This window comes from Haliotis rufescens, unplaced genomic scaffold (genome assembly GCF_023055435.1).
Source record: "Haliotis rufescens isolate VD_foot unplaced genomic scaffold, xgHalRufe1.0.p SCAF_7, whole genome shotgun sequence".
NCBI lineage: Eukaryota > Metazoa > Mollusca > Gastropoda > Lepetellida > Haliotidae > Haliotis > Haliotis rufescens.
Window position 1 is genome coordinate 33,940,494 of NW_025964361.1, and position 17,669 is coordinate 33,958,162.

Below are 17,669 nucleotides of genomic sequence, written 5' to 3' on the forward strand. Positions count from 1 at the left end.
TAATCGTTGATATGGTCAGTTAGAGTCCGCGCCATGCCGCACACAGGTCATTTCAACGACACCTGGCCAACCTATACGTGTCCATGCAGTTTATTCAATGCTTGGAGAAACAATACATGCTACCTTAAACCCGCCCCTTAGCCTTGCCATACCGAAAGACATGAAAAGTCGTATGTTGTTAGTCTGTTGTTTAACGCCGCACTCAACAATACTCCGGCTATATGACCGCGGTCTGTAAATAATCGAGTCTGGACCATACAATCCAGTGACTGGCATCACACACGTGCACGCACGTAGCTACACAAGTGTAATAATATTGAACGCTACGTTAAATCCCTGCCCGTCTGAAACCCTGCCGGGGCGGTCGGGTAGCCTAGTGGTTAAAGCGTTCGCTCATCACGCCGAAGACCCTGATCCATTCCCGACATGGGTATAATGTGTGAAGCCCATTGTCCCCCGCCGTGATATTGCTGGAATATTGCTAAAAGCGGCGTAAAACCATATTCACCCACTTAAACCCTGCAGTACCACGGCATCTCCGTGTGGTCTTGATGCAATGTTATGATACCCAAAGGAATCATGGTTTAAAATCCTTCTTCATTATCGATCTGATTTTCAAATTAATATAAAAAGTACTGTTACACACCAACTGGATTATCATTAGACGATAACAGGATCAAACATATGTTTCGCTAGCTGTATCGACCCATGGCGGTGTCGCTCGACTGCAATCTGGTGTTATGTGGTATTCGTATATCTTTCAGTAACCTTCAAAGCTTTCCCCGGATTGACTCGGCTGGGTCACGCATGTCTTTGTGCATCACGTTGGTAAATTATTTTATTTACGCTTCATTTTAATAACAGAAGCGAAATTATCTCCTTGTGCAATGTCTTCTGTTAAGAAGCCATCATAAAATATTGTGTTTCACCCAGCTTTGTGGAGTACGTCATTTACATGTAGCGATCAGTATGTCCAGCAATCCGTTCGTTTAAATATTGAAACTTGCTATACAGAAAGGTCTTGTGGTGAACCCGTGCCTTGTGATGGTTTGGGGTTTTAAAATTTAAAATACTTTTTTTTTATGTTTTCATGACAAGAAAGTGAACTTATCCAGAAAATGAGGGTAGAACTCCAAAACCGTTGAATATTTCTTGATGAAACCTGCTATTTAGTACATTTTGATGCTTTGTATATTAAAAAATACTGAACAACATTATATTTTTCTTCATTGAACTAAAGGTGTCCAGTGGCAATGAGCCAAACGTGGGACATAAGTAGCCATACTCCATTTCTGAACTGCACCAGATCGGGGGGTTATGACATCTCCTGATGTTAAATACGACTCTTGTTAAATACGACACGATAAGACATAATCCGCTCACGTCAACATATAAACATATGTAGTAAAATAAACTTAATGATTTAGATGAATTGAAGGCTCACATAGTCGAGAAGCAGGCGACGAATCTGCAGATATATTGGTATAGTGGTATAATATACCATGACTTGTGCCCCAACTCCTGGCCAGTAAACATGTATTACCTTCCCCATTTATTCATCCGACTGGCAGAAGTAACTAAAACAGACATAAAATATTCACAACAATACATCCGTAAAACAGAACCACTTTCCCCATTGCCTGTGATCTGTGGTTGTAGTTTTAAACTCTCTAATGCGCCACTGTTCGTGACAGACCTAAGCTGTATGTACCCAACAGGTTCTACAACTCTTCCCAAAGTACCATATCCAACACGCTATATGTATTGAAGGGTTTATTGAATACTGGTTCCTTATTAGAGTGAGTGAGTGTGGTTTTACGCCGCCTTTAGCAATATTCCATCAATCTCACGGCGGAGGACACTAGAGGTAGGCTTCACAAATTGTACCAACGTGGGGAATCGAACCCGGGTCTTCGGCGTGACGAGTGCACGCTTTAAACCAACCGCCCGTCCTCATTAGAGAGGAGGAGTATACTGTGGCAGAGGTGTCACGTGTACCTCAGTTAATACATAAGATTATTCATTTTTAGTTAACTTTCACAAGGAAAAATGTTTCCTATAAGAAATCCAGGGGGCTGGCTATGGCACTGTAATAGTTTCAGTTTAAGCTAACATATATGCGCCATTTCCTCTCTCCGAAGTATGCTCTAAGCACTACATTATTATCGCGGTCAATGAATCAGTTTCTTCTCGATTTGTCTTTCCATGTACCCTCATATAATGGTAAATAGCCCTTGTTACTATATGAGGCACTGGAACTTAAATTCACATTACCAGCTCATCATCGCGGGTACCACTTAACTGGGTGAAAAGCGGCATATTTCGAACAATGTTACATATCTAAGGAGATACTACATGTAACACGTACTTCAATGTAGGGCAGGACCGAAGTTCTAGAAGCTGCCGAGCACGGTCATCCAGACACTTGCTCCACGAGAAGAATGTTGTTGAGTGAGTGAGTTTGGGACTTGAGTAAGTTAATTGGTAGGTGGGTGGGTGGTTGGGCTGGAACTATTCTTGCCTGGAATCCCCAAGGGGACAGATCAACTTCGATAGTCCGATAAACTGGCCATTGGCAATAATATTTACAGTTGAGCACAGCTTAAAGCGCAGGATCCAATTATACACGTATGTTTATAACCATGCAGGACGTCCGCTTAAAATACGACCACTGCTCTCAACATGATCTATTGATTGACTCTTAATTACCTTCACGCCACGGAAACCAGGTTGAATCAGATGTCAGGATAGACGAAACATGCAGTAATCACCTCAGCATATGGCGATGACGATACAACTATGTGTCTTCAACAGATGTCACATGCACGAGGGCTGGTCGAAAAGTTCTAAGCCTTACAAGCAAAACCAACAATTGTGAAAGTGTTTTCAATTTTATTTTTCAACAATATCTCCCTGCTTTGCATGTCATACCGATTGTGAAGCTTTTCAATTCCAGTCAGGAGGATGTATTCTGAAGCCACCCTGAAAAACCCATTCACGGCAACTTTGAGGTAATCGTTGTGTTCATAGCGCTTTCAACGAAGGTGTTCTTTCAGTTTAGGAAACAGATGGAAATACTTGGTGCCAGGTATGGCGAGCACTGATGGTGAGGGAGCTCTTCGAACCCACATTGTCGCACAGCAGCCTTTGCAAGTCGAGCGGTGTGAAAAGAGGCATTGTCATGAAGTAGTAGAACTCCAGCAGCCAGCATTCCTAGTCTCTTTTCTTTGATAGAATCTCTCAGGCGATGAAGCAAATCAGCATAGTAGGCACCGGTAATGGTCTTTTGACTTTCTAAATACTAGTAATCAACAAGGATCAGACCCTGTGCATCCCAGAATACAGTGGCCATAAGTTCCTTCACTGATCTTGAAGACTTGAATTTCTTTAGTGCCGGAGAAGTGGAATGGTGCCATTCCATGGACTGACGTTTTGACTCGGGGTCATAGTGGGAGACACATGTTTCATCACCCGTTACTAATTTATTTTTGAATTTGACGAATTCCTCCTCAATTTGCTATATATTTTCTCTGGCAATGTCATTTCTTTTGTCCATAAGGTCAGAATTTAGAAACTTTGGCACCCAAAGAGCAGATATCTTGTTCATCTGTAAATGTTTATGATTAATTGTTTCAATGGATTCTTGGCTTAGACCTGTATCTTCCTCATATCTGACAGTATAGGTTTTTCTTTTTCCTTGATTGAATAGCTGGAATATTGCGGCGTTAAACAACAAACAAACAAGCATTATTGATAGAAGTTAAGGGACGTCCAGACCTTGGGTCACTATCAAGGCTTGTTCTCACAGCCTTAAACATAGCTGCCTAACGTTTAACAGTGGAATCGCAAGGGCACTTTTCCCCATACATTTGTGACATGCGGTCATAAATTTGTTTGGGAGTACTTTTCTCTAAAGTAAAAAAACCTACGACTGCTAGGTACTCGTTCTTTTCCATGTCTGTGTCCATTTGGATCCTTATCAGGTTCAAATGGTCTCAACAGATCAAATACACTTGCAATGAACTACTCAAACAATGTATTTCATTGACTAGTTCACTTTCTTATGGCCCAAAGTTGAAAGTTAGTTGGGCTTAGAACCTTTTGACCAGCCCTAGTAAATAAAGCGACAAAACCCTTTCCATATCCAGTAGAAATCGCTGCATAAAGCAGAGTCGATTGAACAATTCTGACTATATCATGAGCATGTGTTTATGAATCACTATCAAATAGTAATGATACCAGGTGTTCGCGAAAAGGTAGCACCCATCACAAACACAAGCAAACGCAAACGGTTTGTTCAAAACAAGTATGATTTTATCAACGAATATTCAGCTGTTGTTGATGGAGCAGACACAGTCAACAGACTTGCCTACTGTGCACGATGTGAATCTATTCATACACGTCATACATATGATTATTGATTAATGTTATGTATATTATTCCGTCACATGCAATATTACATTTGTAATAACTCTGACTAGTTGTGTTATGTTTCTTAATTAATGTTTTATGATTTCAATGGAAAAAAAATTACAAAAATATAAACTTAATTAAATGTTTTATGTTAATTAAACGACAGACCTGCACCACCCGTAAGTATATTCAACTATGCGACCGTGAATACATTGTGTTTTTTTAAGTGTAGAAAGGATATATTTTGGCTTCAATATGTCTATTTGTGATCCGGTTTGTGCGAAGTGGTGAAGGTTTAACTTCCAATACCCTGGATCCCGCCCCTGACACATTAACAGTCCTGTCTTTATTGATATATTGTTTGTTAAGTCTATATTAGAGTTCGAAAAAACAACATTGATGATTTGATAACACAAACTGAAACTACATTCTAATTTCAAATGTAATAACAAGGATACAATCCTGCAATGTAAATATAAATGTGCTCAGAGAATGATAATCATGTGCATATAAATCGCGTAATGTTATAGTCAGCGACACTCGTGTGACCAGTAAGTCGAAAACCAAAGACATTTTGCACCAAAAACAAAAAACAGGTGATGACATTATGTTTCTCTTTGCATTGCAGATGAGACTGACATTTCTACATGTCGTACGTAGATCTACGTTTATATTCAGCCGGCATAATTTCCTTTGTTTCATTGTTCTACTTTTTTTGGTGGAACAACAGTTTGGCACATTATAAGTGATATTATAATATTTTCCTCCTTGGCAATTGCAAGCAGGGCTTCATAAGACATATTAATATGTTCAATTATAATGGCAGTTCCAGTTGCAGAAAACTCAGCTTTCAAAGCAAGAAGTTTGCAAATTCAAAGAACTCGTTTACATGATATATGTAAAATGCTATCTGATAGAAAAAGCTTGACTACTTGACTATTGATTTCCCCTATAATGGATGTGTATGAGATTTAACCAATTCAATTGGATGTATGCAAATTGAAAGTAGAGCCTAATGGAAGGTTTACTGTTCAATCACAGATGGCGTTTGAAGTGTTGACTGTATCTATTAGCTATCATTTATTTAAAATATTTGATGCACGATATCCTGCTTGCATGCAAATAAAAACGACCATTATTATCATCATAATAAATCTCTGCTAAAAGCCGAGTCCGTTGTACGAATCCAACTATATCAGACCCATGTGTTTATCTACCACTATCAATTACTGATGACACCAGGTGACACCTCGTATCGTTCCCCACCGGTGGCACCTTCGAGGGCAACAGTCACCTTTTTAAAATTAGTTTCAAACCCCGTCAGAGAGCATGTAGTGTCAAATGCACTCACTCGGTAAACAAACAGATGTTCTCTTCACGTAAGCTATTATTCAGAAACTAAATGCCCAGTATGATATATTACAATGACGCATGTATCCTAGGTAATATGCGCAGATTGTTTCATATTGTAGCAGATCGCAGCCTTTTTACAGTCAATAGGCAGTTCAAATTCTAGATGTTGTTAGCTTACACTTATAGTTTTGTTAAGCTCTTACTGTCGGTCCTCGATGACGATCCCGCCTGAATATTAGTTGTCCTGCTTGGAGTCCAACAACAACAAAACAACACGGCAGCGATTTTTTTTTCTTTTCGTAGGTATTAAATGACAAAACCCTTTCTTTTATATATGAAATCTCTGCTAAAAAGTCCATTGTACGATTCCGTCTCTATGACAGACATAAGCAGTACTAAATAGTGATGATACCAGGTATTCTTGTCTTTTGTCAATGACAACATTACTCACTCGCACAGTCCCTACTGATGTAAGCAACAAATCTTCCAAATCAGTGGTACCATAGGGCCTTCGTCTGTGTTGGACCATGGATGTCGTGGCGTCTTTGGAATACCAGAAACAGACCTTACCCACTGACGATGGCAGGTCGTTGGTTGGAGGACTTACATCATTGCATTTTTTATCAGGAGGGTATTTGAAGGAGGGCAGTATTTCAGCTGTATTTTTTTATGTATTCACCTCTCAACTCCGTAACGGTTCAATCTTAAAACCATATTTTAAACAATTACATCTCATTGCCATGACTTATGGTTTTACGAAATGACGCCATGTGGGATTCTTATAGGTATGATAGCTACTTTCTCCATTGTATAGTGACAGGTTCCTAGTTGGCTTTTTTTCTATTTGACCACGGGTTAATGTCGTTTAACTGCAACGTCAGCAACAAACCAGCTGTATCACGGCGGCCTGTAATGCCACCCCACACCATAATCGATCCCCAACCAAGTCTGTCATAAGGTCTCGGGTTGACACTGGCTTTTATTTCGACATCGCCAGACATGCCTATCAAGGAAGTGGAAACTGAATCGGGACTCGTCTGAAAACATGGCACGTGACCAGTGACGATTACACCAGTTTCGATGCTGTGTGCACCATTAACATTTGTTGGCAATATGACGATGTGTAAGGAGTAGCACAAAAAGTGGTGATTAGCTGCATGTAGACGACTTCTAATCGTCTGACCCGTAACTGGGCGGTGCGGTAGCCAAGCGTTCGCTCGTCACGCTGAAGACACGGGTTCGATTCCCCACATGGGTAAAATGTGTGAAGCCCATTTCTGGTGTTCCCCGCCGGGATATTGCTTGACTATTTGAATATTGCTAAAAGCGTCGTAAAACCAAACTCACTCACTCACTGACCCGTAACTCGTACTCCAGCAGCCTGTTGAGCAATTTGATTCGCCGTTTCAGCTCGATTTCGTAGAGCTTGGTATCGGATACATTGATCCTGTACTCTTGTTGTTCTGGGACGCCCTGAATGGGGTCGGCCGTCAAGATTTAGGGGTTGTTGGTACCTGTTCCATAGTCTGCAAATCACAGTATAATGTCGACAGAGATTAATAGACCTGCCTTGAAATTGTCAAAATCAGAAATAATACCCTTCTGTCTGTGGCGCTACTCCGTGAGACACGTGCAAACTATCGGATGTGTTTTGGTGTTACGTTTTACAGATATAAACATTCTTGCATAGGTGGAACAAATTCTCAAAGATCAATTTATCCATAAGTGGAGAAATGATGTTGCCTCGAGCTCAAAAGGACTTTATTATCAATATCTCAAAATGTATCCAATATTTGACGCATATCTATCTTTTCCAAAGCGATTCTATATTCCATTACTAAGATTTATTATATCTAATCATAATCTACCGATAGAAACTGGCCGCTGGGAGAACCTACCACGATGTGAGAGAACTTGCAATCTTTGTAAATCTTTTTCTATTGCTGATGAATTTCGTTACATATTTTACTGTAAAACTCTCTGTGAAGCAAGAAAAATGTACTTACCATCTCTCATAACAAAATATCCAAGTATACCAAACTTTGTTAAATTATTTACAACCAAAGGCGCTAAAGAAATTATTAATCTGTCAAAATACCTCTCGAAGGTATTATCTCTTACAAGAACAGTAGAATCTTAACTCCAGCCATCTTGTATAATATCTTGTATTTATTTATTCTGCATTTCATCATTGTGTATTTTCATTTGTCTTTGTATACTGTATATGCTCTTGTACCATCAAACGTGTTTTTTGAGAATAAATGAACTTGAACTTGGATGTCTGTCATCAACACTTATCTTTGTTCTAATACTTAGCATTAACATTTATATTATTTATCTCCTACTTTTCAAATCAATAATCGGCAATTCAGGCTAGCACATAAGATATTACGTTGTTTTTTATTGATATCATTTGACATACCACATGTTTACAGAATCGATGGGAATGACACTTCACCATATAGAATAGGCGACTACTCTCAGTGGTAAAACCCCACGTGGACCAATCAGAAGGCCGTTATTTGGAGGTATCTGTATAAGTTGCCATCGATACTGAATCAGCGTCAGTTGCAAGTACACTCTGGGTCTCGCATCACGGTGACAATGAACGACTTGGTTTCAACTGCTGTAGTTTGCCTGATTGTCAGTGCAGTGCACGTCACTGCGGACCTTGGCGGCAGCAGCTTACTTGGTTACATAAAGGTGTACAGTCCTGGTACTGGATTCCCAAGTAAGTCCTTATATCATTCCTTGCACGCGAGCTTTTGGCAAACGATACCGGTATTAGTTTCTTGTTTTAGTTATACTATTAGTTGCTTCATTACAATGTATACATACAACATTCAACCACGTGGCTATCTCTTTTTCAAATTCAAACTCAGAAACGCGGAGTTCCTCTTGCTCAGTCACCGCATTTGCACATATTGCATATCGAAGTGAAGCTGAGTCTTTAAGCCACCCGGAAGTATTATCAGAACTGACTTGGCTGTCGCTATGTTCACGCTTCACATCGCTCTCGCGTTTCGCACATTGACGATAGAGGGATGGTAATGTCCAGTGCCACAGCGTTCATGTCATATAATCACGGACGGAGCACTGATTCCATAACCAATAGGCCATCTCCGTGGTCTAATAGAAAGGGCTTTTGCCCGGAGACCGTATCAAAAGACAAGGTACTTGTTGTTTTCCTGCCTGGCGCACGGCATTTAGGGTATAAAACTAGGACTGTTCGGCCCGGAGTCATCTTCCCGAGGCAAGAGAGTTAACTGACTTTAAAAGTCCAGTTTCCACCCTTGCCGAACTAGGCTGGAATTACTGGACTTAATCATACCACCACCAGTGGCTATTACCAGTTATGTCCCTTCTAAGCCTCTCCTGTGGACCAATCAGATTCTACCTCTCGTATCACTTGCATTTGCTTCAAACAAAATGGAGGCGCCCAGTCAAGACGATCTGATCGATAATCAAGATCTATATTGTGATAAAAACGGGTCTAACACCGCCAAGTGCATCAAATCACGTGAGCACCTTGATTACAAACGTGAAAAGATTTCGAAAATATCTGTTGACAACGAGTTGGCGGTGCACATGCTTTGCAAATCTTGCAATCGACCGAAATCTGCACGGCAGTTTACGAACCGGATTTCGATTTCGTTGCGCGATTTTGATTGGACTATGCATAGACTCGTTAGTCCAGCCACAATTTAACTCCATAATACCAGCCTAGTTTGGCAAGGTTGGAAACTGGACTTTTATAGTCAGTTAACCCTCTTGCCTAAGGATGATGGCCCGGAGTCTGAGTGAGGTATCCATGTTTAACTGACTGCAGCATGGTGTATCAGTAGGTAGGCTAGCCGGCTCTGTACATCATACTACTACTACTACTACTACTACTACTACTACTACTCCTACTACTTCTACTACTACTACTACTAATAATAAAAAGTAATAGTAATGACAACAGAAAAAAATGAGTGTCAACCAAGCAAAGTGCCATAGCCAATCGGCCCAGACTCAGCTTTTCGGGAAGAGGCTATCTGAACGACCACTGCATCGAGTTTATGTGCAATGTGTTGAGAAGATAAGCAACCCTGCAGAGTCCGTTGCTTGGATGAAAAAGTGAAACGGAAAGTTTTCTGTTTGCTGCTCAGGACCAGTCACTTCCAACTTGAAACCGTCAATGTGTGATTTTCCATCAAAATGTAAATATGAAATGTAGATTATGTAATGAATTTAATGAGTCAGTCCAACACATTGTCAGTGGATGCCCAGCTTTGGCACAAACACAGTATCTTAAGCGACATTATGGAGTGGCTCGATCATTTTATTACCGTCTTTGCCATGTTTGTGGTTTGGACGCAAAGGTCCATCCTTGGTACGACCCAGAATATGAAGAGGGCGTCATGGAAAATGAGAAATACAAAATTCTTTGGAATAGGCCCGTAATACAGCCTTAGACGTATCTAGGCCAACAAACCTAATCTTGTCCTTTTTGATAAATCCAATGAAATCATTCATATCACTGAAATTACCGTCCCTTTTGACAACAATGTGATTGGCAAAATTCAGGAAAAACATGGCAAATATGCAGACCTCGCTTTCAAAATGTCACGCTTGCATCCCAAGTACCAAGTTGTCCGACTCCCCATTGTTCTCGGTGCCTTAGGTTTGGTACCTCCCAATCTGTTGACTGACATTGGGAGAGTACCCGGGTTTGCTACAAGGAATACAGCCCTTCTGACAATCTAAGTAATGCAGAACGTTGCTCTCCCCACCTGACTTGTGACCTGTGTGTTGTGTTATATCATAATGACCTGAGATGTAGACGAAAATCTTGCAAGCATTCCTCGATTTCCTTTAGGCTTGCCAGTTTGATGTTGGTCTACGAAGTTCAATGCCTGACATATATATGCGAGTAAAGTGTACTCGTCATACTGTGTTTCATGAATTCAGATCGACAACACCCAAAACATTGGACTTAACTCATGCCGATTAACTTATTAGAACTGCTGACACCAAAGTGTTCGGATATATTTTTGCCATAGAAGAACTGACATAAGCAAACTGCTGCTCGTTCTGTTCCAATTCACATGCAGGGATTCATACGCAGGTCACAAACGGAGTGCCGCCTGCAAAACGCCTCTCAGACGTAGCGTAAACATCGTGTGTATCATCTTCAGACCCTATCCGCTAACTAACCATTTTAATATTGTTTACTGTCCAATAACGGCGTTTAAGGAGCTTCCTAATGAGACAATGAAATCTTGACTTTGATTATGGATACGGACGTACCAGCTTCTGGAATGAGACCCGCAAACCTCATCTCAGTAAAGTAATGATTCCTCTAACTGACGCGTCACGTTAAAACTTGTTTCATAATGGCATTTACAAGGATTATATCTCAAGCCACCTGCTCTTTTAATTGCACAACCTTAGATAGAAGCAAACGGAAAAGGTACCCGCGGGACTTTAGGGGCCAGCTGTTCAATGATGTATAACAAGTGCGTGTCCTGCTGCTAATCCAAAGGGGCCGTGTTGGAATCGGTTTAAGGATAAGGCCCTTTTAAGGATAAGACTATAACCCCGTGTTGACAGAACGGGTTTCGGGAATAACGGGACTAACCCGATCCAAAGGGGCCGTGTTGATATGGGTGTATCAATCTGTACATATGTACATTGAAAACATAGTATGTTTATCCCCTGATTACATCTTCCACATAAACGCATTCTTCTTGATAAATTGTGAAGTGTTGGGTTACTTGAATGATGTTTATTGACTTTCATTTGAACAAAGGTTTATTTGAACATAAAAGCTATACAAAATAATTTGTATTAATTACAAATGTATACATATTTCAATATCATTTGCATGTTTCAACTGTTTGTGGCCATAAGACACATGACGATATGTGTCTATCGTTGAGCGTTTATTCTAGAATTAGACAGTACATGATTATCACTGACAAGTAGATTTACCCGATTATATTGTTGCAACAATATTAAAGCAGTGTATTGGAAATAGTTTATACACGGTTAATAAGTCTATATATTTTGTGTCATCTACTCGACACACCTTGGTAGCAAAAGAAAGAAGGAATCACATTTAATAAACAAATTTTGCAAAGTTTGCAGATAAACCTATTACATTATTAAAGAAAATACATGTAATTGGAATGATATTTTGCTGGAGGAAAGAGGAAGACGGTACTGACATGAACTCTTTATGACAACATAACAAATAATACAAATAAAAGGACATACATGTAAATCACCAAAATACCCTCGTAGAATCGGGTTCGTGTACTTTGCTCATGATGTTTTAGAATACATGGGATGTTACCTTGATGACAGCAGCAGGATGATCGGTGCTGGTTGGCTTGAAGAGGAAGCAATGACCCATGGGATGTGTTTCAAGCTGTGCTCCAGAGGTCGTCACAAGTATGCAGGATTGCAGGTAAGCTTTTATTAAGACCATTATGTGGGATGTGTGTGTGTGTGTGTGTGTGTGTGTGTGTGTGTGTGTGTGTGTGTGTGTGTGTGTGTGTGTGTGTGTGTGTGTGTGTGTGTCTTTGTGAGCGAGTGTGTGTGTGTTTTGTTTATTTAATACATTATTTATGTATTTTTTATTTTTTTAAATTTATTTACATATTTAAAAAAAATAAAAAAAATTTTTTTTTTTTGGGGGGGGTTGGTTGGGTGTGTCCGATACTATATAGTTTTAGCCCTTGATCTAGTAGATTTACATATTTCAAAGTGTTCTCTTCTAATGTAAAGTAAAGTGATAATTTCCTCTATTTTAGGGTTACACACATTGCCTCTGTGGAGATTCCGTCAACATAGTCAGATATCCAAAGAAACCGGAAAGTGACTGCAATCAACCTTGCAAGGGAAACACAAGTGAGATCTGTGGCGGGGATTGGAGAAATTCCCTTTACAGGTTGTTCTAACTACCTAATAAAATCATCAGCCGATCAAACATTGAGCTTTTTACAATTCTATGTCAAATATACATAATATTTGATTTGGAGTCTTGTCTCTTTAAATCGAACAAACAATAATAATTAATTTATATCTGTAAACCTAGTATGCATCTGGAAAGGTGGCACCATCATCACTATTTCTTGAATGGGGAAAACAACTGACTAAAGTTCTAATTTATACACGTTTCGATATAGAACGTGCATATCCCTCCAGCTTCCAGCTTCCCGAGGCAAGGAAGTTAACTGACTCTAAAAGTCCAGTTTCCACCCTTGCCGAACTAGGCTGGAATTTCCAGGGTGGATCATAGCGCCACCAGTGGCTATTATTAGTTATGTCCCTTCTATGTCCCTCCTATTGACCAACCAGATTCCACATCTCATATCATTTATTTCAAACAAAATGGCGGCGCCGAGTCTGATCGATAATCAAGGTATATATTGTATCAAAATGGGTATTACTTCGCGAAGTGTATCAAATCACGTGAGAAAATATCTGTCGACGCCCTGTCGACGCCCAATTGACGCTACACATCTTTGCAAATTCTGCAGTCGACCGAAATGTGTACCTTGAGATCCATGTTGTTTACGAACCGGATGTCGATTTCGAGATGCAATTTTGATTGGACTATGCATAGACTCGTTAGTCCAGCCAAGATATAACTCAATAATTATTGCTGCCTTGTCCGGCAAGGATGGAAGCTGGTCTTTTACAGTCAGTTAACTGAGAGACAGCTTAATGTGTGAGGAAATCCCGAAGGGATGCAGGTCTCAGACGTTTACCACTTCGGTGAAACCCACGAGCACGGGTATGGTGCTAACAAACCTAGAAACATAATCGGGGCGAACCGGGATTCAAGCCCACAAGTGTCTGACGTGCCCAAGGGACGCAACTCAGTACTGCGAATCGCGGCGCCTTAAACGACTGGGCCACCCGTGTCCCCTCTTTGAGGAACTGAGCTGGTGGCCCAGACGGTAACCGAAGGTAGTGATCCACTTGGACTGAATGTCTTGAGGATATCATTTGCGTAGTCCGGTGAAATGTGCCTCTGTGTTCGAGCGACTGGTCAAGTGGTCAAAGTCTTACCATATATCTGTGAAGAGTTGCGCCCCTTACACGTGCCAGGATCTACTGGTAAGTGTTTTGAATCTAAGGTTCGCTCTGATATTGGTCTGTTTATACCTGTTGCAATATTGTATAAGTAGAAAAATATTAGTTGAACACATAAATAGAAATATCGGCATCTAAATTAAGTCAAGTCCCGTTAATCCGACGTGGTTGGTTGCATATGATTATGTCGAATTAACGAGTATGTCGGATTAACGAAATTAAATAGTGTCAACATTCGTGATCGAAAATCGGACAACTATACGATAGGTAACGATGCACAACACGTAATGAAATATGAAAAATGAAATATTCATAATCGTATGTCACATTGTAAGCGGAATATGTTTTCCAATCATGCAATCTCTGAAGCTCAACACAAAACTACTGTTACGGACTGTATGACTCATTCAAAATACTTTAAAAAGCATTGTCTGGAATGGAAATCGCCAGTTTGAAACTGGTACCGTAAATTTTATTCTGGATGTTATACTAATAGGGATCACACTGACAGAAATAATTTGTAAAGTTTACTAACTTGGTGAATTTTACTGTCCACTTAGAGGGGCGGTCGGGTAGCCTAGTGGTTAAAGCGTTCGCTCGTCACGCCGAAGACCCGGGTTCGATTCCCGACATGGGTAGAATATGTGAAGCCCATTTCTGGTGTCCCCCGCCGTGATATTGCTGGAATATTGCTTAAAGCGGCGTAAAACCATACTCACTCACTCACTGTCCACTTAGGAAGTTACATGTTAGTAAACTGTACTGATGAGTTAGTATTTTTCTAGAAGGTGGCCTATCGTCACTAACTAAAAAAGGTTAAGTAGTAATCAGATATACTTTCGTTGTCAGCTTCCTGTATGAGAGAAATACTATAAGGCATACAACAACAATGTTTGGTATATCTGTACATTTGTATGTTAATACTGTACCAAGTTCGTGTAAGTCCCGGCGGAATGTGTGCTGTGCAAATGCCTGTGAATCTTATTTGCACATCTAATTTCAATATATATATATTATACATCTCATCAATATTTGACTAAGAGCCTGATGTTATGCACTTTATTAAACACGTTAAAAATATAAACACGTTTAAAGGTGTTTAAATTCTAAACATGTTTGGATTATGGGGGATGTTGTGTTCAGATGGTGTTTAGGCTATGAGGCGATAGCTCGTTTCATGTGTTTAGATGAAACACCAAATGTGCATACCGTTTAGTACTGAAACTCATTTCCAAACATGTCTTGAATGTGTTTACATTTTCTACACAGTTTTTACAGTGTTCAAATAGTGAATTATTCTAATTAAATAAGCGTCAGTTACTAATTTTCCGCATCTTCGTGCAGTCTACCAGGCAGGAAAGTAAATTCGCTGTTCACTAAGTGAGTGATCGTGTTGTCATCCAAGATGGCGTATGATGTTGTTCGCGCCTTGAAACACTGGTCTGCCTAACAAAACCTCAATTATTCACAGCACACCGAGATATAGCTTGCATAGTAACGTCGGCGTAAAATAAAATTCCTGTTCACATAATCCAACCATTCAACACTGAATGATATAGGGACTACTGTCTAGGAGCATTCAGACGACCACCTGATGGATTAGATATAGATTAACATGATTATGATCTACTGGACGTGAAAAGAAAATGATACCTGGTGTCGAAGCTTCACACGATACGTTTTTAAATACGACACAATACGGAATAATATACATACGTTAACACACGTTAACACACGTTAACACACACACACACACACACACACACACACACACACACACACACACACACACACACACACACACACACATCATATTACATTATTATTAATCATCAATATTATATATATATTACATCAAGATTAATAATTTAGATGAATTGAAGGTTCACATAATCACATAGTCGAAGAGCAGGCGAAGAAACTGCAGAAATATACTCAACAACAAAAGTTCATGTGACACCAATATTTGTGTATTTTTCAAACAAGTAAAGTTGGGTTTTCAATATTGTAGTATATGTATGGAACCAAGTCACAAAAACGCAACTGCAACAGAAAAGCATGCACACCATGCAAAAGTTAACTTTTATGCAAACCCCATGCATTTCACTACCCAAGAATGGGTATAAAAACATATGCGTCAACGGGATTCCATATGCATTGTTTAGCATCGTGCTGACAACAACCACTCAGAAAAAAAACAAAATTATTCAACATTACGAAATGCCACGCCTGTCCGAAAATGAGCGTCTGCGAGCTATTGGTATGCTTGAAGCAGGATCGAGTCAACGTGATGTTGCAAGATAATTTAACGTCCAAGGAAACACCATTTGGTGTTTATGGCAACCTTGGCAACAGACGAATGCAGCCAGAGACCATCCTCGGAGTGGCAGGCCAAGCGTAACCAATAATCGACAAGACAACTGGATTCGAACAACCTACCTACGAAATCGATTCCAGCCAGCAACAGTGACTGCAAGCAGCATCCCTGGCCTTCGACGAATATCTTCACAAACCGTACGTCGTCGCTTCAGATGTGCAGGGATTGTCGCCAGTCGTCCCATTTTGACAGGAAACCACCGTCAAGCACGTCCACAGTGGTGCAGACGGCGTCTACGCTGGACGGCCATGCAGTGGGGACAAGTTCTATTCACTGACGAGTCTCGTTTTCACCTCAGCCACAGCGATGGACGGATTCGAGAGTACCGACGTCGAGGTGAACGTTACGTCAATCATTGTGTCATGGAAGAAGATCGGTTCGGGGGCGGCAGCGTTATGGTATGGGGTGGGATTAAAGCAACACAGAGGACCCGTTGGATAGTGGTAGAGGGAAATCTCAATGGACAGCGTTACCGAGACGAGATCATAGGCCCTGTCTACCGTTTTTGAGTCGTCATGGCCCAGGCATTACCTTTCAACATGACAACGCCCGGCCAAATATTGCTCTTCAACAAAACAACGTGAATGTCATCCCCTGGCCGGCTCGCTCCCCTGATCTCTCACCAATCGAGCACATGTGGGATGAGATGGATCGGCGCCTTCGACGTCAACCACGTGTTCCACACACACTCCAGGAACCTCGAAACATGCTCCAGCAGATACGGACAGATATCCCACAGGACTTTGCCTGAAACATTCCATGAGACGAAGATGTGTTGCTTGCATCGCAACCAGAGGTGGACACTAGGGCTGGGACGGGTAACTCGGTTACTCGGGTCGGGTGGGTCCTGAGTAGGACCCGGGTACCCACAGGACTACCCGGACTCGTGGTTAGTCACGTGATATATTGTTTAATGACTTTAGCTCAGTGGTTACACTACAAGTCGCTGATGTTCGCATTTCTTTCTGACGATGCACACATTCCTTTTAACTTGTAAATGCTTGAGTAAAGATAAAGCTTCAGTCAACTTCAGTGAACGCATGATCTGATTGTTTGATACATGTATCTAAATTGTTTTAGCCAGGACTGCGCTTAAACAATTACCAATCAAACATTTTGTTCCCTTCTCTTGAGACTTGCAGTGGGTACCCGGGTAGGGTCAGGTCATAGGGGATCGGGTACCTGGGTAGTAAATTTGGAACTCGTCCCAGGCCTAGTGGACACACACGCTTTGATTTGTAAATTGACATTTTGGCATGTTCATGGTTTTTATGAAATCAAGCATTTTCTGAAGTCTGTATGGCAAATTAAACCATTTGAAAACTTACACGAGTCTTTTATCTGTTGCAAACCGAAATTGTTTCAGATTTGGTAAAAAACAAAAGTTTGCATGAAATCTTATTCAATGTCACAGAACTTTTGTGCTTCAGTATATTTG

General features: G+C 40.6%; 1 protein-coding gene across 1 annotated transcript; it reads left to right on the plus strand.

The window, feature by feature from the left end:
- The first annotated feature begins 8,319 nt into the window (after positions 1-8,319).
- On the plus strand, positions 8,320-12,746 carry LOC124118280 (WSC domain-containing protein 2-like). Its single transcript, XM_046480388.2, has 3 exons — positions 8,320-8,497; positions 12,090-12,220; positions 12,567-12,746. Exons 1-3 carry the CDS (start codon positions 8,371-8,373, stop codon positions 12,711-12,713), a joined length of 405 nt encoding a protein of 134 aa, XP_046336344.1. The 5' UTR covers positions 8,320-8,370; the 3' UTR covers positions 12,714-12,746.
- Positions 12,747-17,669: the final 4,923 nt, after the last annotated feature.